The 27,774-nt window shown below is 49.1% G+C and overlaps 2 protein-coding genes across 3 annotated transcripts; one reads left to right on the top strand and one right to left on the bottom strand.

Moving 5' to 3' along the window:
• Positions 1–9,800: 9,800 nt before the first annotated feature.
• Positions 9,801–10,938, top strand: TOMM6 (translocase of outer mitochondrial membrane 6). 2 transcript variants are annotated; one of them, XM_086476624.1, is made up of 3 exons: positions 9,801–9,922; positions 10,022–10,123; positions 10,772–10,938. In XM_086476624.1, the coding sequence occupies exons 1-2, from the start codon at positions 9,801–9,803 to the stop codon at positions 10,116–10,118; spliced, it is 219 nt and encodes a 72-aa protein (XP_086332750.1). In that variant the 3' UTR covers positions 10,119–10,123; positions 10,772–10,938. The 2 variants fall into 2 exon arrangements, with proteins under 2 accessions (XP_086332750.1, XP_086332751.1); XM_086476625.1 differs by lacking the exon at positions 10,772–10,938 and having other exon boundaries at positions 10,022–10,124.
• An 8,520-nt stretch (positions 10,939–19,458) lies between these two features.
• On the bottom strand, positions 19,459–26,968 carry USP49 (ubiquitin specific peptidase 49). The gene is made up of 5 exons (XM_009958994.2): positions 25,583–26,968; positions 23,560–23,764; positions 21,483–21,591; positions 20,448–20,653; positions 19,459–19,672 (listed from the first exon to the last, which is right to left on the bottom strand). The coding sequence occupies exons 1-5, from the start codon at positions 26,963–26,965 to the stop codon at positions 19,482–19,484; spliced, it is 2,094 nt and encodes a 697-aa protein (XP_009957296.1). The 5' UTR covers positions 26,966–26,968; the 3' UTR covers positions 19,459–19,481.
• Between the last annotated feature and the right edge of the window lie 806 nt (positions 26,969–27,774).

Raw genomic sequence — 27,774 nt, 5'->3', positions numbered from 1 at the left:
GGCGCTGGAAAGCAGCTCACCCACCCGGCATGACTGATGAAAGAGACTCCTGCACCCCAGCCCAAGAAGCCCCCCACCCCCTGCATTTCCTGACGACAAACCAACGGCAAACAATTACTGGGTGCAGCCAGGTGCTAACTGCCCCCTCCGGGAGCTTCCTTGGAGCCCTCCCCAGAGCATTTGATTTCCCTTCCCTGAAAGCCAAGCTGCCAGAGCCCCCAGGAGCTTTTAACTCCTGTCTGCAGCGCGTCTCCTTACCCTGCTTTCAGCTGCTGATAATAAACCCGCGTTGAATGAGGGAAGCACAGACGACGGACACCCCCCCTCCCCGCCTCATTTCCCGAGGGCTGCGCACACCCCAGGCAGCACCTCCGCTCAAACCGACCTCTGATAACCGGGGGCAGCCAAATTCCTCCTGTAACGGGTAACTACTGGTAGTTTGTTGATCAAAGGCAGTTGAGCGAGAAGAACAAACTCTTTGTATGGAGAGGAAGATATTGTGAAACGTTAAACCTCAATGTTATGTTCCTATGTTATAGCAAGAGCACAGCTAACCCCAAGTTTGAACAAGCCTGGAGGGGTCACGTAGACGGAAGAAGCTGGAGGTTTCGAAAAGCCTGGAGAATCAGCCGCCACGAAGATAAAAGGGGCCCCTCAGCTCGCCTGAATTTGCGAGCCGTAGGTGAAGCTGCGACTTCCCACGGCCGCCCAGCGCTGCTTTGCTTTCCTACCTTAATCGATTGGAAATAAATTTATTCCCGTGTCGATTGACTCTTAATTTGACTATAACAAATTTGGTGCCGTGACTCGGATCCAGACTGCTAACTCGGAACTCAACTCTGGGAAGGCGCCCCATCCCATTTTCAGATGGTCCCAGGGAGGGATCCGACTTATCTCACCTGGATTTTCCGAACTGAGATAGGAAAGCCAAAGAAAAAGAAAAACTGCAGTTCCCCACCCTGTAACCCCGTAAATTTTGTGCACAAAGAGCCGGATGAAGACCCCAGGAGAGGGTAAGTATATTGCGGATTCCATTCGGTCGGGGATTTTGGGTACCCGGGGTGTGAGTGATTGAGACATCCTTCGGATGAAACGAGTGTGGACCCCCGAGTAGTGCGGTTCTCATTGTCCGTGAGGGTGTGAGCCACGAACGGAGGGAGCGAGTGAATTTGTGAGAGAAGAAGGCACCTTCAGAAGATGGGGCAGAAGAAGAATAAGGCTTCTGCTACCATGCAGGGTAGTAAGGGAGGGCTACCCGAGATACCTCCAGACAGTCCCCTAAGGTTAATGATCAGGTATTGGAATGATTTCCCTTCCCGAAAGGGGAAATCCAGAGAAAAGATGGTCCACTATTGCATGGAAGTCTGGGGAGGAAAGCAAGTTAGAAAGGATCTATATTGGCCCATTTACGGATCCTCCAAGGATTGGAGATGTCAACAATTAAATATATACGTAAACAATAAGCAACCATTCAATAAGGAAGAGAGTGAATATGCCTTTTTGTGGATCTTAGGGACCACTCAAGCGGCTAATTTATACCCCTTGAAAGAAAAGATGGAGGGATTTTTTTAAGGAAGATTAAGGGGGTCAGGGGCTCTATTTGCTGGGGACCCCTAAAATTGCCGAGCCCTTGATAAAATTGAAATTGCGTCCTCAGCATGAGGTGTTCGAATTCCTTGTGGATTCGGGTGCCGAAAGATCAACCATCCGAAAGTTACCATCGGGATGCGTTGAATCAAGTGATAAACTCCAAGGAATTGGTGCGAAAGGGGAACCTTTCAAGGCGCCTCTGATAAAAGATGTAATAATAGAAACTCCAAACAAATATGGATTAGGAACATTCTTATTGTTACCGGAAGCCGAGTATAATCTTTTGGGGCGAGATCTGATGGTGAAATTAGGGATCAGTTTGGGGATAGGTCAAGAAAAACTGCAAGTGAAATTATGCCTATGAACTGCAGAGGATGAGGCTGAAATTAATCCAGAGACATGGTATAGCCCAGAGTCAGCGGGGAGATTGACTATCAAGCCCATCACAATTTCTATAAAAAACCTCGGACCGACCAATTAGAATTAAACAATACCCTATATCCAGAGAAGGGAAAGAAGGATTGCAACCGATAGTGGAGAGGCTTCTAACCCAGGGACTCCTAGAACCTCGTATGTCCCCTCATAATACTCCCATATTACCTGTGAAGAAATCAGACGGATCATACCGATTAGTACGAGATTTGAGAGCAGTAAACGAACGCACTATTGCCCGGTTCCCGGTGGTGGCTAATCCACACCCTATACTTAACCGATTGAGCCCGGATTACAAGTGGTATAGTGTTATAGATTTAAAAGATGCCTTTTGGGCCTGTCCTTTGGGGGAGGGATGCAGGGACTATTTCGCTTTCGAGTGGGAAGACCCCCGTACCCATAGGAAACAACAACTGCGTTGGACTGTGTTGCCTCAGGGATTCACTGAGTCCCCAAATTTGTTCGGACAGGCTTTGGAACAATCGCTAGAATCTTATGAATTAGACCCAGGATTAATTTTGATACAAGATGTAGACGATTTGTTGACTGCTGGAAAAACCCAGGAAGAAGTTAGGAAGGAGAGCATCAAATTACTCAACTTCTTGGGCCTCAAGGGATTAAAAGTTTCTAAATCCAAATTGCAATTCACGGAGGAGGAGGTAAAGCGTTTAGGTCATTGGCTCACGGAAGGACACAAAAAAATTAGACCCAGAAAGGGTGAAGGGAATCTTGTCTCTAACAGCACCCACCAATAAAAGACAGATAAGGCAACTATTGGGATTATTAGGATACTGTCGGCAATGGATAGAAAATTATAGTAGCAAAGTAAAATTTTTATACGAAAAATTAACCAAAAGTGGGTTGGCAAAATGGACCCCTGAGGATGAAAAACATTGGGAGGAATTGAAAAGAAATTTGACAGAAGCACCTGTCCTCAGTTTACCCGATACCCGCAAACCCTTTCCACTTTTTGTTAATGTGGATAATGGAACAGTTTATGGGGTTCTGACCCAAGGGTGGGCGGGGCAGAGAAAGCCTGTAGGATATTATTCTAAAATACTGGACCCTGTAAGCCGCGGATGGCCCACTTGCCTGCAGGCAATAGTGGCCACTGCGTTACTAGTAGAAGAAGTTGAGAAAGTCATCTTGGGAGGGGAGCTAAAGGTGTACACCCCCTATAACATCCGAGGGGTGTTGCAACAACGAGCTGATAAGTGGCTTACAGATAGTCGATTACTAAAATATGAGGGAATTCTAGTTAACTCCCCGAGATTAGAAATGGAAACTACCTCAATTCAGAATCCTGCTCAATTTTTATATGGGGAACCTAAAGAGGACCTAACACATGATTGCCTCCAGTTAGTAAATTTACCCTTTGAAAGAATACAGGTGGATTTTACTGAATTACTGAAAGTGGGGAGATATCCGCATTTATTAGTCCTGGTTGACCACCTTACACACTTTGTGGAGGCTTTTCTGGTAGTAAGGGCTACTGCAAAAAGTCATTAAAATTCTCTTGGGAGAAATTATTCCCAGATATGGGGCTATTGCAGTAATAGACTCAGACCGAGGCCCACATTTCACGTCTAAAATAATCAAAGGAACGGCTGAGTTATTTGGCACGAAGTGGGAATACCACACTCCCTGACACCCGCAGAGCCCCGGGAAAGTAGAAAGAATGAATGGGGAAATAAAGAAACATCTAACTAAGCTTATGATAGAGACTAGGATGAATTGGGTTAAGTGTCTACCATTGGCTTCGCTTTACATTAGAACTCAACCACGGACAGATACTGGTATATCCCCCTTTGAAATGTTACACGGGATGCCGTACGACTTTGGAGTATTGATAGAACATCCAAAGGTCGAAGATAAAATCTTAACAGAATACATTTTAGAACTCACCAAGAGGAGACAAGAGCTAAGGAAAAAGGGCTTGGTGGTACAGAGACCTCCCTTGGATCTCTCTATACACCGAATCCAGCCTGGAGACCAGGTACTAGTCAAGACCTGGAAGGAAGCCTCCCTGACACCTCATTGGGAAGGACCCGTTGTTGTTTTACTCACCACAGATACTGCTGTACGGACAGCGGAGAAAGGATGGACTCATGCCAGCAGAATTAAGGGACCCATCTTCCCTAAAGAGTGGCCTGTGATGTCAGAACCGGGAGACTTACGGATAAGTAAAAGAAAACCAGTAGATGAGTCACTCCAGAAGGGAAGTAAGGAGTAGCCTATATCAATGGTTTGAGATCCCACCTGGGGATACTCTGCGAAAGGTCTATTTTGCACCCTGGAAAGAAGAAAGGATACCTGACCAGACTGGGGGAAGTGGATGATATGAACTAACTGGGACCCCTCAGGTTTTCCCCTTTTGCTGTGAAACAGAGACTGAAATACCGGAAACACCCGGGATAGAACATTTGTGGGGATTTCCTTGTATAAAACATCCTACTTCTGGACACTTAGGGTGGGTGGTTCGCCAATGTCTAAATTGTAGCACAGAATGGTCCTGTGTCTCATTTAAGAGACAGCCCTATTGCATGAGATGTCGCAATAATCTGGTATATCCTGGGGAATCAAGGGACCAAGCGAAAATTCGCGAATTGTTTTGTGGGTGGGAATTATTAGTACCCGAGACCTGGGAAATATATGAAAAAGATTGGTACAGGGTTCTAAGACAGTGTGCTGCGAAAGTTGCTTGGAAACGGGCCCAACAGCAAAATAGGTGGAAATACATGTAACTGCTGGCCATAAGACTCCCCTGAAGACTACCTACTGCTGCCGAGAAGATACCCATATCCCGTTGCTCTCCGCAAAAGAGTAGACGTGGAAGGCAGAGAGGTACCAATGGTGGGGAAAACGAAGGCTGCAGCCCCTTTGATGGCATTATTGACTGCCTTATTGATTCCCATAAGCTTGGGGAAGCCACACCAACCCTTTAATTGGACCTTAACTCGTTGGGAGGACACAGCTCTGCTCAAGTTCAACGTAACCGCAGGAGCACCCAGGTTTGTGACATCTCTATGCCAGGTTGTCCCTATAAGTCCTTGTCTAAACCAACTCGGCTATTATCTTTGTCCAAATTCCAATCCCGGAAAAAGCTACTGCCAACTACCCTGGTCACTACCATTGCGGTTATTGGGGCTGTGAAACCATAGCATCATCATGGCAGGTCCAGAGCCCGGATAAGTTTTTAAAATCAAAATGGGGTCCTGAGAGCTGTGGACCGCCACCTCGACACGATAGTGTGGGGGGGGTGGTAGGGAGAAGCAATTGTCACAACATAATTTTAGAAGTTCTTCAACCCGAAGACTCGGGGTGGCTCACTGGTAGAACCTGGGGTGTAAGATATTGGGAACCGGGAAAAGACAGGGGAGGACATATACTAATTAAGAAGCAGGAAATAAGACCATCACAAACAATAGGGCCTAACCGAATTATGAAGAACGGAGAGGGGAAATCAAGACAGCTAAAGCAAGAGAATAATACTACTTCACTCCCCGTTACTTCTGGGGTGTACCCAACGCCGACAAAGGGGATGGAGGGGTCAGAGGAGGAAGGTGAGCCTTTGTGGGCAGTAATGCAGGCAGCATACAAGGCCTTGAACAACACAAACCCAAATTTTACTGCCTCTTGCTGGCTATGCTATGATACAAAACCTCCCTTCTACGAGGGCATAGCTTTACCTTCCCCTTTTCATACCTCAAACGAGGACAGCCCCTCCCAGTGTAACTGGAGGCAACGAAAGACAGGGATAACCCTCCAACAGGTACGGGGACACGGGCAATGTATAGGAAATACCTCAGGACGGAGGAGAGACTTGTGCAGTAATCAGACACAGAATATCACCGAGAAATGGGTCATACCTCGCCCAGGGGCATGGTGGATATGCGAAAAAACAGGGCTGACACCATGTCTGCCTGCCGCTGTTTTGAAAAATGGCTCTGAGTTCTGTGTGCAAGTGTCCGTGGTACCGAGGATTCTTTTACATGGGGAGGAGACTATGTACCGGCATTGGTACAACCGGGAGCATAGCCACAAGAAAAGAGAGCTCCTAACTGCCGTTACTCTTGCAACTTTGATGGGTTTGGGGGTTGTAGGAACGGCAACTGGGGCAGTCTCTCTAGTGAACCAACAACAGGGCCTGACATCACTCAGGGCAGCGGTGGATGAGGACTTAGAGAGGATAGAGAAATCCATTTCCTACTCAGAAAAATCTTCAACCTCCCTGTCCGAGGTGGTGTTACAAAACAGAAGAGGATTGGATCTCCTGTTTTTACAACAAGGAGGATTATGCGCAGCTTTGGGAGAGGAATGCTGTTTTTATGCGGGCCATACAGGGGTCGTGAGGGACTCTTTGGCCAAAGTCAGGGAGGGATTGGAAAAGAGAAAACGGGAGCGTGAGGCCCAACAGTCATGGTATGAGAACTGGTTTAATCAATCACCTTGGTTAACCACATTAATATCAACACTAGCGGGTCCGCTTGTAACGCTCTTGTTGGCATTGACCATAGGACCTTGTATCATCAATAAATTCGTGACTTTTGTTAAAAATAGGGTGGAGAAGGTACAACTGATGGTAGTAAGACAACCAGACCTGGAAACGGAAATAATACCTGAAGAACACCCGGATTTGGATGCGGCTCGGGGAGTATTGATACGCTTTGATCAACAAACTATCTGTGAATAAAAGAAAAGGGGGGAATTGTAACGGGTAACTACTGATAATTTGTTGATCAAAGGCAGTTGAGCGGGGAAGAACAAACTCTTTGTGTTAGAGGAAGATTCTGTGAAACGTTAAACCTCAATGTTATCGCAAGAGCACAGCTAACCGCAAGTTTGAGTAAGCCTGGAGGGGCCACGTAGACGGAAGAAGCTGGAGGTTTCGAAATCAGCCGCCACGAAGATAAAAGGGGCCCCTCAGCTCGCCTGAATTTGCGAGCCGTAGGTGAAGCTGCGACTTCCCACGGCTGCCCAGCGCTGCTTTGCTTTCCTACCTTAATCGATTGGAAATAAATTTATTCCCGTGTCAATTGACTCTTAATTTGACTATAACAGCCTTGTGCCAGGGGATGTGGAGGCGCAGCGCCCACCCCCCCCCCCCCCTCGGGGCCCTGCAGGGACAAGGAGGCGAAGGAGAAGGGTGAGAGGGTCTAGAGAGCGGGGTGGCCCCGGCAGGACAGGGCCCAGCAGGAAGGGACGCTGCCATCGCACCCACCTTTGCCAACGCCGGGAGGCCGAGGAGCAGCGTGCCCAGCGCTCCGCTCACCGGGCATGGCTGGCTCTGGCACCGGGGCGGCCGGGAGGCCGCGGTTCAGCGCCGCCAAGTTCACCAAGAGCTGCCCAGGGCCGCCGGGCCGCCTCCGTTCACCCTCTAGGACCGCAGCCAGGTTTGATCCCCGCTCACAGCATCGCCATCCCCCAGCAGCCCCAGGGACGGAGCTCGCTGCAGCTCAGGGGGGTTCCCAAACCCGTCGCCGGTCCGGCGCATCGCCTCCTGGTGCAGCCAGGCGCTGGGCACCTCTGCCAGGCACCTCCAGCGTCTCCTCCTCCCCATTTCCCTGCCTTCCCACCGGGAATGGCACCAGCCCGAAGTGCTAGGACAAGGTACAGACATGTCGCTCTGCCCCGCGACGAGACACATCACCTTCCCGATGCCCAACGAACATCTGCGTCGTGTCAGGGTCTGACAGCAGCAGCGGGAGGTTGTCCTGGGGGCTGGGACCGCCTTGATAACAAGCTGGTCTGAACTGGTCTGCCCAGCAGTGTCCTCCCATCACGGGAGTGTGGAGCGTCTGTGACCTTGCAGGAATGCAGGAGGAGATAAGGGAGAAGAGGGAGGCTTGGGGGGAGCTCGCTGCCAAATCTCAGCAACCGAGGAGATAAACGGGAAAGCCCAAAGCCTGAGGTGGAGTAAAATCCTTCAAAGACGGGCAAAGGAGCGGTGCTGTTGGCGGGGATGGGGCAGCCCATTGCCCATCAGAGCTGGCTGCTTCTCAGCGCTGCTCCCACCGGGCAGATAACACACAGCTTTCCAGCTGGCCCGGTAATTACAGTCCTTAATAGCTATAAATCAATTAACTAACTGGGTGGCTCAATTAGCTCTGTGGGATTTGGGAAAGGCGTACAACAGCAGGGACAAACGTGGCTGCAGGCTGGATGGCCGGTGTCGCGGTACGTCCCCCTCGAGAGCCGAGCGGCTCCGTAAGCCTGTGGCTCCTTGGCTGGTGCATGTGTCCTCATCAGAGCCTGGCTTGGTGACCGGGGTGTCCCCAAAGAGGAGGGTAACCCGCTCTCAGGGAGCAGGGAAATAGGAGTGACGGGAAAGCTGTGCTAATGGCTAGAACTTCTGTGTGAGGATAAGCCGCTCTGACTGCTAAAAGCTGTATAATAACAATAAAGCTCTCGTTGTAACTACAGCCCTGTGGCCAGTTCTCCTTCCCCAAAGGCTCCTTAAGAGACCCTGCCCACCCCCGTAGCATCAGGTGACACACAGAACACCCCAAAACGCGCAAACCATGCTGGGTTTGGAGCTTTGTAGTGAACGCCTCTGCTTGGGCCAAGTTACTTCAGCAGCTCTCAGTCCCACAAGCCGCTTTTTCCAGGTACAAGAGCTCGGGAGCAGGATAATACAAGAGCTGGGGCAAGTCCGAGCCCCATCTTGGTGCACAAACACACGGAAACACCCCGGATCTGGTCCCAGCTCGCCCAGCAAACGCCCTGTCCCACTGGTAACGAGCCGTCACGGTGACCCCGGCTGCTCTGTCCTGGATTGTTTGATGTGGAACCACGTGGGCTCGGCAATATATAATCTGTGGTAAAGAGCGTGGAAATCGAGGCAGGGACGGCCGCAATTACCGTGATTAGTACCAGGGCACCAAGAAAAGGTGATGGACGCCCAGGTCAGCGCCAGTGCGGGGTGCCCTGGCGGCGGGTGCACACGTGAGGCTTAACGGCGCGTTTTGCTGTTGGGAAGTCCCCTCCTGATGGAAACCGGGGAAGGTGGCGATGCCTTGGGGTGGCTGAGAGGTGGGTTTTTTCCCCCCAAAAAAGCCACAAAGCGGCTGCCAAGAGAGGAGGAGGAGGTTTGGGAAAGGAACCAGAGCGGGAAAGCAGGGAGGAGGGAGCCGAAGGGAGGATTTGGGACCAAGGCCCAGAACGAAGGTTCAGGGACAAGCAAGGGGGGGGGCAGAGGAGAGACCTCTTCCAAAGGCCACCCTGCCCTTCACCACTTACTGTGACCCTCGGGGTGCCACCACGGCGGGGGTTACCACCCTCCCGGCTCCGGGATCCGACACCTGCCTGGAAAACGGCACAGTCAGGTGGGGGGAGCGGTACCCGGGGGGTTCCCACACATGGGAACCCCCGTGTCTTACCCCCATCCCCCTCAACCTCCCCACCGCCCCCGCTGCCCGCTGTGCAAACCGGGCTCCCCGGTCCCACCGTGCGGGGCTCAGCCCGGGGGGGGGTGGTGGGGGGGGGAGGGATATGGGGGGTGTGTTATCCCCGGGGGTTCACCTGGCGGTATAGCGGGGGAGCGCGCGGGGCCGCCGCTGCTTTGGGGGGTTATTCGGAGCGGGCAGCCCCCGGTAACCGCAACCTGCCCGATGTGCGGGGGAACGGGGGTACTATACGGCGGCGGGAAATGGGGGGGGGGGGGGGGCGGGCGGTATACCGGGCCGCGCCGTGATGGTGGCGGCGCGGCCGCGGCGCGGCGGAAGTGACGGCATCGCGCGGCGGCGGAGGAGCAGGGGCAGAGGCGGCGAGGAGGCGGCATGGCGGCGGCGGCGGCGGCGGCGGCGGGAGCGGCGGGAGGGCCGGGGGTGGCGCCGCTGGGGCTGCGCGGGTGGTTGCGGAGCGCCTACCGCTTCGCCACCGACCGGAACGACTTCCGCAGGTCGGTGGCGCCGGGCGGGAGCGGGACCGGGCCGCGGGAGGGACCGGGAGGGACGGACGGACGGACGGAGGGAACCAGCTCGGCCGGTTTCTCTTCCAGGAACCTACTGGTCAACCTGGGGCTCTTCGCCGCTGGAGTCTGGGTCGCTCGGAACCTGACGGATATCGACCTGATGGCGCCGCAGCCCGTCCCGTAGCGGCGGTGAGTCCCCGGGGAGCGGCGGGGCCGAGCGGGAGCTGCTGCGCTCGGCTGTAAAACGTGTCTCCGGCCAGCGGGGTGTGCGGCCAGAAGCACCACCCCCTCCCCAAAGCGTGTCCCCGGGCAGGGGGTGTCACCAAAGAAAAGAGAAGGAGGTTCAAGAGGGACTAAACCCCGAGCAGGCCGGGAGGACTGAAGCCTGGAGCCAATCTGGTTTATACGGAGTCGCAAAGCCGCGTTAAGCTGCTGTACAGCGGTGGACGAGACCCGAAACAACCTTGTTTTAACTGCTTAAATCCTGACGATACTCGAAACAACCTTGTTTTAACTCTGCTTAAATCCTGACCAGACTCGAAACAACCTTGTTTTAACTCTGCTTAAATCCTGACCAGACTCGAAACAACCTTGTTTTAACTCTGCTTAAATCCTGACCAGACTCGAAACAACCTTGTTTTAACTCTGCTTAAATCCTGACCAGACCCGAAACAACCTTGTTTTAACTCTGCTTAAATCCTGACGATACTCGAAACAACCTTGTTTTAACTCTGCTTAAATCCTGACGAGACCTGAAACAACCTTGTTTTAACTCTGCTTAAATCCTGATGAGACTTGAAACAACCTTGTTTTAACTCTGCTTAAATCCTGACCTAGGAAAGAAACGGCTGCACGGGAGAAGAGCTGCCCCCCGCACACGAGGACCAGAAGAAGAGATGGGTCCGGCCGGTGGCAGCCCCGGGAGCACGTCCTGTTCTCCTTCTCTGCAGAGCTGCCACTCGCCCGGCCAAGGTGTCAGACTTGAAGCAGTGACAATCGGGGGGGGGTGGGGGGGGGGGCTTTTACGTGTGAGAGGGAAAATTTAGTTTCAATTCATTCCATTCAACGAGAATAGTTTTCTCAAGGATGCGAAGCCATTGCGCGTGGAATTTTCTTCTGTACCCCCATCTAGATGTTTATTAAAGTATGTAGAATAATGACATAGCCCACTGGAATTTCAGGGTTTTTTTTTTAATAAGAAACTTCAGCTTACAAAAACAAGGTGTAAAAAGAGTAAAGATTTACAAAAAAATCATAAAAACATGATTTATATTTTACACCCGAAAGACAAAGGAACGAGCCCAGTCCTGGGCTGTAAGCAGGACCCTTCCGCTACTTTTTTTAAAGGAAAAACCGAAACTGTGACAAGCCCTAGGTAAACTCTAACCACCAGAAGGTTTCCTGGGTAACGTCCGGATGAGACAGATAAAGCTGGGACACTTACTGGAAAGGAATGATGACTGTGTGTGGGAAGAAGCAGCCATTTGGTGTTGCATAGCATTTCAGTGCCCGGGACTGAGGCTGCAGCTCGCCCTTACCGACCTTAGAGTCCGGCTGCGGGTGGTGACGCTGTTTGGGGGACAGAAAGCACCACGTGAGGCTGACGTGGGAGCCACGGCTGCGATTGACCAGGCTGAACGACAGCTCCTCGGGAGCTGCCACGTGCAGAGCCGAGTAACCTCCCAGCCCTCCGCGATACGGCAGCAGGACTGCACCGTGGCTTCAGATTCTTTGGACAGTTACACACGGGGGTTTTAGTTTAAGACATTCTTCTGAAGTAGCGCTGCCTCCGCGTTCTGTGACTGAGAACTGCCCCCTGACCTGCCCCAGAGACAAACTCATTCCACTGCCGCTGCAGATTCTTAAAAATGTTGTTTTCCAAGCTGGTATGAGGAGAAACGAAGTTGGTTTGAAGTGTGGATAATCCAAGCTACGCAGAAACAGCTTCTGCAGGAAGAGGGGATTAATTTGGACGTTTTAAGTCATTTTATAGTTAATCTTAGTTTTGATTTAGAACCCACTAATCTCCTCCCGAGGTCTGGGTTCAGGCAGGGGGCAGTTCGTGCAGTTCAGTACGTAAGGCTGCCATCGGTGACTTACTGGATGTTGTCTTAACAAACCTTGACTAAAATAAAAGCTGCTGAACCTGCGATTAGGAGCGGGGCGCTTGCACCGAGCTGCGAGACGGCTGGACAGATTGCCAGCAACGCTCGGTCATTAATTGGATTCTCTTGTCACTTGCTGCTGCCTGGTGGTGCCCTTGAAGCAAAGGCAGTCTCGTTCATGAGCCCAGCGTGGTGTCCATCAGCTTAAGTCATTAGTGACGCAAGTACCAGAAACTTGAAGTGGAAACGAGCGGCTGTTTGGACTTAAAAACCCCACAGAAGTCACTGAAAAATTGGAAAACGCACCCAAAGCTCCAGCCTGGCCCAGGAAAGTGCCGCAGCGTTTCACTGCCGTTTTCACAGGGATTTCACAGGGGATTTTACTGGGAGGGAAAACTGCTCATCTTCTACCCAGCCTCTGCCAACAGCACCCTTCCGGCAACCTTCACTTGGAGCGGGATTAACTTGTCTAAAGTGCTGAAGATCAGCTTTAATTCTGCCCTTACCCAAGTCAAGAGTGAAGCTTCCAGGGCATTCGCAGCAGCGGGGTCTCCCCAGGAGAGTCCTGCCCAAGCCCATCACACCCTAAGGGAGCTCGCCCAGGCAGCCTCCTCTTGGAGCAGCTGTCTGAAGTTTCTAAGCTGTGTTTTAAGTTTCTTTTATGGACAGGCAGGCCTGTAAAAAAAAGTTTTGCTGGAAACAAACTGAGCCGCTTGTTCCTTGCCTGTAAACTGCTCATTAGATGGGTAGAAGGCTGTGGCTTAAAGAGTTTGTGACTGCTTAACCCAAGCTGAAGTTAAGCAGGGAAAAAAAATAGGACCTAATTCTCTTTTATGTGGGCTCCAGGTCACCAGTGGTGAGTTACTGTAGTTACAGAACTGATAAAGTAGGTGAAAACTTGGTTTCCACATGGAAATACGCGGTTCATCTTGTAGCAGCAGGAACTAGCCGTGAGGGCCAGGCCTAGCAATGCCATTTCATAAACGTCAGGAGAGCGAAGCTGACACTGGCTGTGAAAATGCCCTTCCCAGGGGCCAAACGCTACGCTGCCTGCACAGGAGAAGGAGCCTCCCGGGTGGTTATCCCAATTCCTCAGCTACTGATTCCCCTCAGCGGTGCACCACGAGCCTGTGGTGACGGTATCCCGGTGCACAGCGCCAGCCTGCCCGTGCTGGCGGACATCCTTTAACCTCGTCCAGCCCCCAGCGCGGCACGGGTTCGTGCTAACGCGGCTGTGGCAGCACAAGCGATCCCCACGGTGCGGGTAGGGTTATCTGCAGAAATAAGGCTGAACCCCTGCCCACGCTGAAGGGATGTGATTGTTCCTCTTTAGCGGCAGCAACAGTGAGAAGCCCCACGCGCCCCGAGACGCCGTGCTCCCCCAGAAAGCGGCTCTAAAAGCAGGAACAGAAACGAGGAGGCCTTCACTCCAGGGTCCACCAAGTCCTGGTTTGACAAGTCAGGGCGCAGCACTTGAGTATGGTAAAAAAAACAACAAAAAAATCAAATTCACCACCTGCCACCTCTATTGGAAGTGTGTTATCGGGACTAAAAATGACAAATCAAATGAGGTGAAGTCATCAACTGTACCACCTCCTTTCTCACTTCGTTACGCAAAGCATTTACAGTGACGTTGTGGGCTTTAAGTAGGCAGCTCCTTTATAAAACTTGAGAATTTGGGGTACTGTTCCTTAGGAACTGTAATATCTCATGGGAAAGCACCATTCGTTTTGCCAGGATGAGGCGACTGACCAGAGAAAGTTTTCGCCACAAAACCAGCAGGAGGTTGCTGCTAACGAGACCGCGCTTGGGGTTTGCAATGGCTCTGCCTGCGAAACACGCCACCCTCTAACACACCAGGTCCCCTTGTCAGACGCTTCTTGTCTCTTCTAAACTTCGATCACAGCTTAGGGCTGTGGTTGGCGCTTGGCTGGGCTTTTACCGGTCGTTTCATTCATCCCAACTCCTTCCCCACCCCGCATCAGCAGCACGGCAGCTCAGGAAGAGCCCTGAGGGTACAGCGCTGTGCTGTAGCTGCAGTGCAGTCTGTAACACGCACAAGCTTCAGAACAATAAAGAGTTAACAGTGGTTAAAGTCCATCGTGGGCCCTCTGGGCTGGTCTTTTTTTTCTGTCTTTTTCTCGCCCTTTTTTATTGCAAAGCTCATTGTGAACACTTAAGAACCCTTTTGAAAGAGTTTTGGCCCACCGTCCTCGAAACACGTCCTCGAAACACGTGGAACCCATACACACCCGGGCAAAATAAAAACCAGCACAACAGCGGGAGCAGCCTAAAGACATACCCCTCCAATCAACTAAGACAAACAATCACGAGTTGGCGCAGGTAACTACCGTCTGCAGCTTCTGATCATTCAAACATGGGGGTTTGTCAGTGTAGAAGCTTGCTGGAACGGGAGTTCCCATAGCTAGAATTCATATTCCCCTCGGCAATAAACGGGTATCAATGTTAATGTCGCAGGCACCAAAAACCCCACTGAATGGAGGTTTTCTGTTCCCACTCAATCCTCGGCCGAAGCCCGCCCTATCGGATCTCAAACCTGCCGAAGGGATCGGCCTCGTTCAGAGCTGGGGGCTGGGTTTCACGATGTCCTTCGATGAAGGGACACTCGGCCACCTATCACAACTGTACCTGTCGCATAGGACACACCACAGGCGTTCCCAGAGCTCACGGTTTGCTCATGTTTGGAAGCAGTTGCGAGGCTGCTGAGAGGAAACCTGTGCAAACACTGCCATGACAATGGGAACTGTTTTTTTTTTTTGTTTTTTTTTTTTGCTTTTCTAACCATTAGGTTTGTAACAGAAGGTGCTTCCCAAAGCTACAGCTACTCTAGCAAAAACCCCACTGGAGTTTTTATTCCTTGCTCTATGCTACAGGCTCTGACAGACGTCAATTTACTGACCTGACTGGAGGGGCCTGGATGACATCAGAAAATCTAAACAGCCAAATCTAATCTGCCTTTGACCAGGCTGTTACTTGACAAATACAGAGATTTCAAACCCATAACACTTGAGCTTCTGAGCTTGGTGGTAAACTTCATTCACGTACAGGTATGAAATGTAAAAATGTCCGTGGCAGAGTACTTGTAAAACCACACCAATCTGTCTGCTGCTGCAGGCAGGATGGGGGAATTCACAACGGTTCTCTCCCATGCGAAATATTATCGGATACAAGGCACCAAATCTAAGGAATCGTAGAAAATTAGTTCACAAAACTCTACTGGCAGGTAAAACTCACCTCCCTGTCTCTTGCTTACGTAGTTCTCCTTCTATGACACCACTGGCTTCTGCTAGAGCTCATCCCAGGGTAGCCTGGCCACAGCCAGAAGTTTCATTAGTCTCTCTCACTGGGATGCAATTAAGCATATTCGGGCCTGGGGTCATTACAATCAATAAGAGTTTCTAAATTACCACCAAGACAATATTTACGCCAGAAGCCTTGCCTTCTAAAAGCAAAAACCCCTCCTGACAGCGAGTCCATAGGACACACTTAACGCTTTTACCATTTCCCATTTCACTCCTTCACTCAAGAAAAATGTCTGGAAGTCCCCAAGTGGGGGTGGTGCTGCCACCCATAAAAGTCTGATGTTGAGCATTTAACGAGCATTATTCCATTTGCTGCCTCACATTAACAACTTCAAATCCAGACCAGAGAATTGTTCTGATCAGAAAGGGGAAAAAAATGGGGTTTTTTTTCAACGCTTTGCAGAGAAAACTATTTTTGTGGTATGCATAGTTTAGCTTGGGAATACAGGCAGTACAGGGAGAACATAAAGGCAAGTTTACGTAACTAACTTGCTAGTAGAATAAAGTTAGCTAAAATAAAGTGGTTTCCAACAACTACAGCGGATGCTGTGTCATGCCTGGCCATGAATACATTAAGATTCTTCCTTCTCGAAAACACAAAATTAAGGAATGCCAATTTACTGACAAGTTGAACGGACTAAGGATTTGCCGGGCGCAGTTCTGTCCCACCGGCTGCCCACTCGCCAGCCTGCCAGCGCACGGCGGCCTCCTGCGCCTTCCAACCCCCACCTGCGAGGTGCCAAAACCCTGGCGCTCGCTCCGAGCATTGCCCAAGGCCACTGACTCCTCGGCGCAAGACTGGAACCCCAGTACAGGAATCCCACTACAGAGAAACTGCATCTGCTCCCCGTTGTACCAAAATAAAGGTTTTTTTACGTTGCAGGCACGCAGCTTGCAACTCGCAGGCATAAGTTAAGTCACATCCTCTGCCTGTGCGTTTGCAGAAGCAGAGCCCAAACCTGGAATTACTCTGAACACCCACCAGTGCATCAGCAGGACTTGAAGCCGTAGCGTTCAAGGAGGGACAACGTTTGCTTTACAGGCTGCCCTTTGTCAGGCAGGCGCTTCAGTGGGCTTTGCTGCAACTGCAAGTAGTGTTTCCACCTCACCGACGCGGAGAGGTAACTCCTGATCAGCATCTCTGGCAACCAGGACACTCTAAAACAGTGCCCGCCATGGAGGGAGCATGGGGCTATGCTTATAGAAAGAAGCCTGCAGTAGACAAATATAAACCAAACAGCATAAAAAATGCTATACGCTATCGCTTCCAAATAAAAGCTAAATATTACAGAAACCTCACAGTGTTGGAAAAAGCAAGTTTTTGTTTACTTCGAAGTATAATTCCTTCCTTCCCTATCAGGGCAATCGTTTTTCTGACTGCAGCATCCCCACGTCTCAGCCCAACTAGGCTAACGTCACGTGGAGAGGCCGCTCATGTCAAAAGATGCCACCAGCAAATGCTACAAAATCGGCTTGGGCAATCAGACGCAGCGACGGCTCCAGGTACGCTCCCAGCTCCTCACTCCCCTCTGCCACCTACTCGATTCACGCGACAACTGTGTTTCTACCTGATTTCAAATATTAATGCAAAACACTCAGTCAAAAGATGAGCATTCGTAGCGAAGAGTCTCGGCTCCCTGCAGGACAATTAATGCCGCGTTAAGTTTGCCTTTCTAACAGATTCTTTACAGAAACAGGGCCAGCGTGGCTACGGGATTCGGGAAGTGGCTGTTCCGTCACAGCACACCACGACTGTCGTTTAGAAGAATACAACCCTCTGAAAGGGTGGACAGGCCTGGAAGGACAGATGCGTGGGCAAAATACCACTTTCCCCTTCCACCTCTGAGATGAAAAAGGCAACGTTAAGCACTATTTTTCCTTTAATGTTCTTTTTGAGACACGAAGTCTTCACGGAGCATATACTGCGCTCTAGAAAAGAATCCATCGTGTATCTGATAACCACAAGTACTTGATTTTGATTCTTTCAGGAATGTCAGCTTCTACTCGGCGTCCCCTGCAGTCAGATTTACTTTGATTGGATCTCCATTTGGCCTATTGCATTTATTAATCTTATTTACTGGCAGGACAAAAAAAATCCCCTACCTAGTAAACACAGAGATATGCAGACATTCATAAGAAATCCTTCCAGACCCATCGATCAGTTCCCATACTGGAACTGTCTCATCTCCCCCCAAAATAAGAGCATACTACCTCAAAATTACACTTAATTGTCAAAAAGACCATTTTTGTAGGCTTAAAAAGCAGCACGTTGCTCAGGACATACAAGAAACAGGAACCTTTAAGGACAGAGGAGACCTAGAGCGACTGCGTGCTCTGACAAACCAAAAGTGTCTTGTTTGCTGTGCTCACCTCTGCACGGCTGACACGGGGAACAGCGGCCAAAGCAGCAGAGACCAGTTTGCCCACAGGACAGGGGACGAAAAGCCACGGTAGCGGCAGCGGAAAGAGAGTATTTGGGAAACTTACCTCTTCCCCCCTCCGACAACGACACAGGGTTGTCAGTGTGTGTCTGATGGGCGAATGACGACAAGAATAAAAGAAGAGGAAGAGAAACGCACTTTCAGAACTTCTCTGCCTCAAAATGGAACTGATTTTTTTGAAGAACCTCGTAGTTCAGATTACTTCTGCTTTAACCACTCTGAACAAACCCACCAAACCACCGAGACTGCGCGTCTCTTTGCAGTCACGTATTCAGATTTGACTACGACACGAAACGTGAGCGGCCAAACCCCAAATTATAAAAACACCTGAGGTGCAACTGTAGGCTGAGAAGTGACCATAAACAGTCAACTAAGGCCCTATGTTTCTCAAAGAACTCTAAAATCAAGATGATTACAGATACAGACATTTTTGCGGCCTTTCAAACTCCACCTGGAATTTGAGCATTAACTACATTCCTTCCCTTTATGTCCCAGCAGAAAGAACAGATTTCACAGTCGGAAGCCTGCGCGCCACAACCCGTGCAACCTCGCTGCCCCCGGCGAGCCTGGGCCTCGTGCGACCACCGCAACGAATCTTTCCGTGACAGAAGCAGGAACAGAAGCTGCCTCTGTCCCCCAACCCTTGCGGTATTACCCCCACGCTGTGCCCCTGAGGAAAACAAGCCACACTTGTAAAAAAAAGTGCTAGTTTGCCAGTGTAAGATGCCTTCAAGCTCCCCGCTCCTGCTGTCACAGCTGTGCAAGCCTGGGCTCAGACTTCTTTACGATCCTGATGACAAAGTCTCGCCAGCAGAAGCTTGGAGTGTCGGCTTTGTTTTTGCTGCCACTGTAAACAGATATGACACACAGGTCCACTCCTGCTTTATTACAGGGGTTTGTTTTTTTGTTTTTAAACACTCTTTCTCCAGAGCAGAACTGTTTTAAAATCACATTCCTAGTGAATTTAGCTGCCAGGTCAGTTCAGCCCAGAGAATAAACCACCGGGTGTTGCACACAGCCCCGGCAACACTGAGAAAAAGCGCCGTTGACAAAGCTTGCCAGCCACGGGTTGGCCCTCAACTGATGGCACGGAAATCGGTATCACAGAGATAGTTGAGGCCTTGGGGAATATTTTCTCTGGTAGAAGAACGTTAAACATTTCTCCAGCAAGAATGGCTCTCAGGGCAGTCACTACATCTATCCAACAACCGTTCAAATAAATACCTGGGTGACTGTGTGATTCAAACCCTGGAAATCTGAATGGCAATTGAAGGGGAGGGTACTATACCTGTTCCTTCTGGAGTTTTACCAGCATTATTACTAGGTACTGAGGGCTTTGGGAGCCAGCCGAACGCTTCTAATTCCTGGTTGTGCTCATTTGTTACAGGCCTTATGCAATTCCTTTTTGATATGGGATGAACGATAGACAGCATCAAACTTCCTCGTTTCATTCTGCGAGCATAATTTAACAAGAAGATGCTTGAAAACCAAGATTCTGACTACAATCTTACGTGTCAGAATTGCACAGCTCGATACGCTTTTCCAGACCCTGGGCGGTAAACATCGCGATCTGATCCCCTTCCTGCAGCGAGCCTCTCTTCCTACAAAGAGGAAAGATGTGAACGCCAATGGTTTTAGAACAAAACGGAGACTGTCGGCTGAGTTAGAGAGCTCCCCGTCACGGGAACGGCAGTCTTCGGTCCTTATCGCTATTTTTGGACGGCACCTGAGCTTGGAGTTGTTTTTCTGAGATTCTTGCTTTGTCCTGCACTGTTCTTTGAGTGTAAAAAAGAATGTAGGCCTGGGTTTTGCACACCTCCTCCACGCTACATACATTCAGTTTGGAGTCATTGCAGTGGACCCAAAAACCTAGGAATCAAAGGGAGAAAGAGGGCATTAGCGAGGGAGGCGTAATTCCTTCTGAATGCATTTTGGAACTGGTTCATAGGAAACATCCACAGAGAAAAAGGGCTATGTAGGAGAAAAGGCATCTCGCTCTTTCCCTCTACAGATGTTTTGAAAAGGCGTTTCGAATCTGGGAAACATTTTGATGGTTTCTGGGCTGTTAACAGAGTTTAGAAATACCAAACCATAATTTAACCAAGTGTGTATTACAGCCCCAAAACTGAGTTAGGAAAATAAGAATTCCCTGGAGACAGCCAATTTGTACCTCTTTCTCCACAAGTCAGAAGGCAGAGTCAATACTCATTCAGCTGCAGAAAGAGACTGCTGGAAATTCACACAAACCCTGCGGATGTTATTCATGAATAGTTCCTGTCCAGTTTCAAAACACTTTCTGTTTATCTCATCATCCCAAGGATACTGAGAAAAGACACCCAGCTGGAGCAGCTCCACGGAGCTCCATCGCAAGAGAAAATGAAGCATTCATGCTGGTAACAGCAAGCAATAAAAGGCATCCCGAAGGGCGGCAAAGCAAAGAGCAGCAATCTGTGGCTTTATGCAGGGAAAAAAAAAAAAAAAAAAGATAACATGCTACTAGCAATACATTCTGGGAAACAAACTACTGAATGTCAGGGAACTCGATTCCAAACAACTTTGATCCTTAAGCTTTACAACGCACGACGTCTATGGAATAAAACATGAGTTTCTGGAATTTGTTTCCGCCGTAACAAGGCACACGCACCTCCCTCTGTGTTGTAGCAATATGCTGTGTAGTGTCCTGAGCCAAACCCTTTCCCGTGATGCATCACCACAGCGGAGAGGTCATAGACAAAGGTCTCTTTGTCAAGAGAGGAGAGAGAGTCCCTGCAGCAGTAAGGTTCCATGTTTAATACCTGGTCAAAGAGGACATGGACCCCAATCTTCTCACGGTGATTGCGTTCAGACCACCTGCAAACACAAGGGCACGAATCAAAGACTCGGGATCCTGCTCTCAACAGCGGTACAGGGCTGCGGGAAGGTGCGCACACAAGCAGCCGCTGCTCAACAGCTCCCAAGAGCTTGCCCTGCTAGGGTCAAACAGGCCACATTTCTTCCTTCTGTTTTCACTCCAACATCTACTGCAGTCACCTTTTGCACCCAGCTAACTCTGTCATCAATGCCCACTTGTTATACTCAGGGTATTGTTGAGATTCGCAACAGCCAAACACAAAGCAAGCCAAACACCTACTGTGACAGTCAAACCACATTTCAAACACTCAGTTACATAAATATAACATAAAATATACATAAAATATGCTATACATAAAATAGCACACCTCAATCGCCTGTGCTAAACGTTTTAGAAAGTTTTCATAGTATTTTGAACTCTGTCTGCTACGTTTCATTCAACAGGTAAATACGTAATATTGGCATTTAACTATCACAGGCTTCAGCTTCAATCAACCTTTGACTCAGCTTCTCAGATCACCAGTCTCACAGCCCCTGTTTCAAGTTCTCTGCAAACTCAGACAAATACCACTGAGCACAACTCAAGGAAATCAGTATTAATATTTACAAAGCATTACATTGGGCGTAGGAAACACGTAGCTACAAACAAGCTACTGATTGCAACGTAAGCGGTACTCTGAGAGGGCAGCAGACATCTGGCTTGGGTCAAATGTTGATACACACGCGCTTCCCAGACAGCGAGAGAAGTTACAGGCCTGCACTCATGGCTGCTCTCCAAAAAGCCAGAGGCAGGCCACTTGCCCGACACTCCGTAGCGCGCCCCACTCACCTGAATCGTTTAAGGTGCAGCCGGAGGACCTGAGGTAGTCTGTAGATCATTAACTGCTTTTTAGCTTCACTCAGAACAAGAGGTTTAGGAGAAGACTTTCGCCGTTTGCCTACCAATAAAAAAAAACAACCCAACCAAAAAAACCAAGGCAAAGATTGTTAGGGTGTAATTAATTTTCAGAAGGGGAAAAGAGCACATGATGAACTCTTTTTTTCCCAGTAGCAGCAGCTCAGCACACACGCGCTGGGGATGGACACACAAGTAAACATTTCTGATGAATTCCTTCACAGAGCAGGGACTTCCCTAGGACCAAAACTCACATGTTTAAAAATACTAAAACTTTGTCACTTTTGTGATGCTTATAATCACACAGATATCACCTCCAAGCTGCTCGTGCTGACATTTTGATCCGAGAAATACACCAGAAACACTAAGGCAGAGCTGGTGCCAAAGACTTCTAGGGCCGTAGCAGTCCCACCAGGTGAACCACCAGCATACAAATATAAAACTCTCTGACACTGTGTTCCGTCTACCACTTTGATCCTCTTACACCATCAGAAGAAGGCTTGTAGTAGCAAGCTTCCCTAGCTCAAGAGTATGAATACAAGTCAGAAGAAAATGCTTCCAGCAAGGTTCCACCTCTCGCAGGGATTCTGCCTGCCCAAGAACGTGAAACAACTGCTGAACTGAAACTGGAGAAGAGGAAAAAAGGTTCCTCTTCCCAGTGATTACTTTTTCCAGGACACTGAATGCATGACTGTACCAGGAGGAAGACAGGTGGCTTTCAGAGCTTCCAATAAGAAATACACCTGTTAATTAGATTTCTGCACCTCACTGCACCAGTTCAGAACAGATGGGTTGCTCCTCCTCCGTCACGTCTGACAAGCAGTGCCCCCAATCGTTTTTGGCACCTAGACGTAGGCTGGTTGCCTTTCCCTGACTTTTTTTTTCAGCTGGTTAATGTTTCCTTAGCCATTTAACTCTGAAGGAACTGTAAAAATACGGGCTTTCACAAAGAATCAAAGAAAACAGAGTTAAGATGAAGCTGTACTCATCCATATCGACTTTGTGAACATTATTTGTGAATCATAATCTGTTCAAATTGTATTTGGCTTTGTTTCAAGAACAGCTAGTCAACGATTACTCCCTAACACTTTTATTTGGTAATCTGTAACAGTAATCTTATCTGAAGATGTTTGGTAACAGATTTGCAAGTTGATAGAGAACAGACCTCTACAAATATTTGCTACTTCAGCTGATTAGTTGCAACGTAAGTCAGATTATTGGCATTTTCCTCCCAAGGGGATGAACATTTGCCATAAATACCTGCACGAAAAAAATTTCAAATCGAGCTTATCAGAGTAGCTGAGCTGCATGATTATACACAAGGCTAAAATTATTTTCAGGCACATAATGACCTTACACTCAGACCTACTACAGGAAAGCAGAAGTCATCTTCTAGCTGAGCGCAGCAAAAGACGTGCAGTCACGTAACGGGTAATACATTAACCTGAGACTCCCAGGATAATGTCAGTTCATCGTTTCTTGACAAAATGCCTACAGAGAGGTGGAAGCTCTAACCTGGCAGCAGACCTCGAGAACCCTGCGTTTGTGATTTCTGGTTAAAGGATCCAATCAAGAACAAGCAGCACAGAGATGACTTGTTACAAAACCTTTCCTGCCATGCAGAGGAGCAAACCATAGGGGATAAGGTTCCTTCTCGTGTCTCTAAAGCCAACCCCCTCCCCCCCAAAAAAATTCTTGAAGTTGCCTTCCCCTCCAACACAAGCGGAGAGAGCAGTTCTGAACAGGGTCGTATTAAACCCTTAGTAAATTGTGCTGCTGAATGCTGGAGACGAGAGAGAAACGACATACCAGATCCAAACTGGTGCCCAAAGGAGCAGAAATGACCAACAGGAGGAAACAAAACAGCACGAGCACCAACGAAGAACAGTTTTCCTACACATACAGGCCACAAAACATGTTTTCAGCCACACAAAACACGCATGAGACACCTCTCACTCGGGAAAACCGACGGTGCTTCTAACGGCGGAGACGGCAGCAGCATCCGACTTACTGTTGCACTGGTCGCAGGCGTATATCCTCCCTTCCAGAGCCTCGGTCTCGGTGAACTTGGCCAACATTTCCGTCAGCATGCACTCCGTCTGGTTAACGGGGACGATCCCTTTCTCGATAGAGTGATAGCGCTCGGGGAACTCCAGGGAAAGATCCCAAAAGGGCTCCACGGTGTTGGATTTGTAGTTGCACGTTATGCAGGTGACCTGGGAAGGAAACGTGCACACACACAAACCCAGTTACGGGCGTGCACGCCTGCAGGCTGGCATTCCCCTTCGCATCGCAAGAGCAAGGGCATGGCCAAAAGGCAGCGCACTTTCACGGCCATAAAGACAACCTGCGAGTCAAGAGAAACTCTGCTGATTTCCAGGCTGAAAGCTAAGTCTATCTTGAGCAAGTAGTTTAAACTACTTTCTCAATTCTCAAAAAAAAATGGAGACGTTCACCTCTATGGGAACTACTTCCTCAGATAAACACCATTACAGGTATAACACCAATTCACAGCTGGGTAACAAACACCTCAGATCTGTTTTCGACTACAAAAAGTACGCGTCAGCATTTAGCATGCAGTGGTCCTTCCACAGTTTCTCTACTTCCCTTGCACGTTTCAAAGTGTATAATTCCTTTAACGTTTCACCTGCTAACTATACAAAAACCATGAATGAATGGAGCACGAAAGGAGAAATTTCAGATGCGCTTGTTTTCTGATGTCATCCCAGAGCATTATAAATAAGAACAACAGAAAAGTTTTCAATCAAACTCAGAGGCAGAAAGTGAGAACACGAAGCAGTACCAAAACCAGAAAGCAGATCTGGTCAGACTCTGTGTTATTGTGAGAACCGTCCACCAGAAACCAACTGCCGACCTCGCAGCTTCATTTACTGAAGGCACCAGTAAGTTCAAGCTGGATTTGCAGCTAGCAGATAGGGAAGGAAGCCTTCTGTGCACAGAGGGGCTTGAAATTAAATACAGCACACGTACACAGGAGTTACATAAGTAGAATAAATAGCTCGGCAAGTTATTTATAGCGTATCGTAGTAGCAGATCAATGACACTGATCTGCGAACATCTTCACGCTGTTCACAGAGACCTACCGCTGAATCCAGAACACTGACCCGAGCCACAACACACCATCACCCAGAGCCAAGGGGCACAACCGAACAAAGAACATTCACAGCTAAGAAGTCCACGAGAAGTTCACGCGCTGCAGAGAGGATTCAAACGAACCGCGACTTCAAGCATCCTTTCCCTGACAGCCAAAAGCTCCAACTTGAAAAATACACCTTTTAATCTCTAACGTGCGCCTAAGTTCTGAGGGGTGGAAAGCTCCCTGGCACCGAGAAGGATGATACAAATAGCAATGAGAACGCACACACGCAGTACACCTCATGGTCTGATCATGCAAACCCTCGAGTTGCCCACGTGACGCACACGTTTCATTTCTCCTGGAAAGCAAAGGTAGTTGAGGACTTTCAAAACGCACTAGGCTCTCGGGGCCTGCCTTGTGGGGAAAAGTATGTTTCAGGCAAGGGAACAGCGCAGGAATAAGAGACTGAGCACTTTCATCCCTCACAGAAACGTACGTTAGGCACGCTCAGGGTCTCAGGATGACTTTCATATGCCTGGAAAAAAAAAAACCCTGTCACAGAGAGCTTATTCTTTATAGCACAAGATGACTGCTCTCTCTGTCCTTCATCGCATGTTTTCTAGCCATGGAAACAAAACCAGGAAGGGACAAAACAAACTACAAAGATACTTTAAAACCACGGTAAAAACTTAAAATGAAGGGCTCAGAACTTCTGTACTTGCGCAGATTTCATTCTGAAGTGGCAAAAGTCAACTGAATTGACAAAACACGTGACAAGTATCAAAAATGCTGACACCCTGCAGAGCAACCCAACAGATTCCTTTCTCAGGAGGCACTCCTAAGCAACTCCTCTTACGTATCTGGTGGCTGCTCCAGAAACGGAGCCTTTGTGGTGTGCACGGCTCCAATTGATTTCTGTGCAAAAGCAGGCGCATACCTGACTAAGCAACTGCCCGTGAAAAATGGTGTTCACCACCTTCAGGACCTGCTTGGTGAGCTTCCTCTGTGAGAAAGGGATAAGGATCCTACGCTTCGTTCCTTCCGACTCCAGCTCCTGCTGCACTTTATCCAACAACTCGCAGAGAAATTCCTGAGCGTCCTGCTGATCGTAACCTCGAAACGCTGGGATCAGACTCCACACAGAGTGCAGCATGGCAAAGGGGGACACCAGCGCCCACTTGCCAGACCACATCACTCTGAAGAGCGTGTGCAACTCGTGGCAGAGGGAGATGTGCTTTGAACTCGGTTCCTTGGGCTGTATTAGTTCTAAACTCCTGCTTATCGAGGAGCCACCATTTAAGCCAGCTGGCAAGCTCTGCGTGCCATATGATCCCACTTTGTCAGTCTTCCCTGACTCATTAGCAGCAGACCCATTTGCCAACTTGCCAGGCATCCTGGACTTCCCATTCACAGTTTTAGCTAAGAGTTCTTCTGTTTCACAGAGATCAAGTGTCAAAAAACATTCTCTAAATTTCTGGAGGTGACTTAGCACTTGCAGAATAGAATTCATATAACATGTGTTTCCCAGGTTCCTTAGACCCGTTACCCCGGGAGTCATCAGAGGCTTACGCCGGATGGAATAAAACTGTTTGAATCTGCTGCTCTGCATCTGCCTTGAGGTAGGGGAAGCGGTCGCCACCTCCCTGAACTTCCTTGGGATCAAGTTCTCTCTGTGCACATGAGACAACAGCCTTGCGCTTTTCCTCGGAGGAGTGTTCGCCAGCTCCTCCAGGAGCTGCCTCTTCATCTCCTGCCGCCGCTGCCTAGCTGCCTCCTTCTTTTTCTCCAACTCCTCCATTTGCTTCTTTTCTTTTAATTTTAGCTGGCCTCTAGAGCTCTTATCAAACCAGGTCCGCAGCGCCTTCGCAAGCAAGGACTGGCGCCTGTGCCAGAGAGCTGTAAGCATCTGAGATTGTCCCTGAGGGCTCCTCTGATGGCTGCACATGTCCTCTCCCAAAGCCATCGATCGCAACGTCCTGCCACTTCTTGTTGATGGATCATGTTTTTGACTTTTAATTGCTGACAGAGAACTTCTCAGCAACTTCAAATCACCCTCCGGGTTATCATTCAAGACGTAATCTTCACAAAGGTAGCAGAAGACATACAGATCGTTAACCTCCATCGCCAACGGATGCCTGGTTTCTTCAAAGTGTTTAAGTGCATGCTCCTCGATGTACCTCCCGCAGGCGACGTGGGAGCACTTCAGACAAGCCCAGATAGATTCCGTTGTCTGGCAGTCCACGCAGTGCCACTTCTGGGGGTTCAGGATAGAGTGGTCCTGGGCGAGTCGTAGCCGCCCAACATGTTTGCATCTATCCATGTCTTACAGAAGTCTTCGCTGCTTTGACCTTGGAAGGCAACAAACAGAAAGAAAAGGATCTGAGAGCGGCTATACATAGTTAAAATGATTCGTACCAGCTGTAAAGACATATAAAAATACAGATGTCGTGTCTTTGCAGTCCCAACCACAGTTTTCCCTCAACTGACTACATAATTCCTGCGCACAGCTTTTTTAAAAGCAGTTTTTAGCACTAGCGAAAGATATTGCATTGACAAGGTCCACAGAATAAAATTGTCTGTCTCCTAAGGACGGCCCAGACAGCTGCCAGCACGCCTCACCCAACCTGAATGGCTCGCTTCCAAGGAGAAAGAGATTAATTCAGTCCACACACACGTTTGATCTTTAGCTGCCCTCTTGAAATTGATACATACAAAATGAATTTGGAATTGGAATGCATGTCATCAGGAACTAGGCTGAGGTTACCAACTTCTCGCAGAAGCCACAAAAAAAAAAAGAAAAAAAAATCAGATAATTGTCGCAACCAGAGCATTTGCAAGTCTGCAGGCTTTCCATTCTACCCTCGAGTTCTCCGATTTCCCACAGCCTCTCCAACATTTTACTGTTTACAAAAAAATCAGCGGGGGGGGAAAAAAAAAAGATAAGGGTAACACTACGTTACAGTAAACCCAAAGGAACACCTGCACGTGCGCACGTTTGCATGAGCACATATAAACAGAAAAAGCAACTGATTTACTAAAGTACTACGTTGGAACTGAAGAGAAATCAAAGCAGAGACACTAGAACGTGCAAAAAGCCTTCACTTCGTGCAAAAAGCCTTCAATTCGCAT

The sequence above is a fragment of the Leptosomus discolor genome, chromosome 21 (genome assembly GCF_034619465.1).
Source record: "Leptosomus discolor isolate bLepDis1 chromosome 21, bLepDis1.hap2, whole genome shotgun sequence".
Lineage (NCBI taxonomy): Eukaryota > Metazoa > Chordata > Aves > Leptosomiformes > Leptosomidae > Leptosomus > Leptosomus discolor.
The sequence above is the reverse complement of the archived record's forward strand: the minus strand, read 5'-3'. Positions and strand labels throughout refer to the sequence as shown.

Excerpts from the sequence above, each read along its gene's own strand:
- TOMM6 (XM_086476624.1), top strand. The coding sequence starts at position 9,801 with ATGGCGGCGGCGGCGGCGGCGGCGGCGGGAGCGGCGGGAGGGCCGGGG. Across the intron at positions 9,923-10,021 it reads GACCGGAACGACTTCCGCAG|GAACCTACTGGTCAACCTGG; the intron begins GTCGGTGGCGCC and ends TTTCTCTTCCAG.
- USP49 (XM_009958994.2), bottom strand. The coding sequence starts at position 26,965 with ATGGATAGATGCAAACATGTTGGGCGGCTACGACTCGCCCAGGACCAC. Across the intron at positions 23,765-25,582 it reads ACGGGCAGTTGCTTAGTCAG|GTCACCTGCATAACGTGCAA; the intron begins GTATGCGCCTGC and ends TTTCCTTCCCAG. Across the intron at positions 20,654-21,482 it reads CTGCACCTTAAACGATTCAG|GTGGTCTGAACGCAATCACC; the intron begins GTGAGTGGGGCG and ends TTGTGTTTGCAG.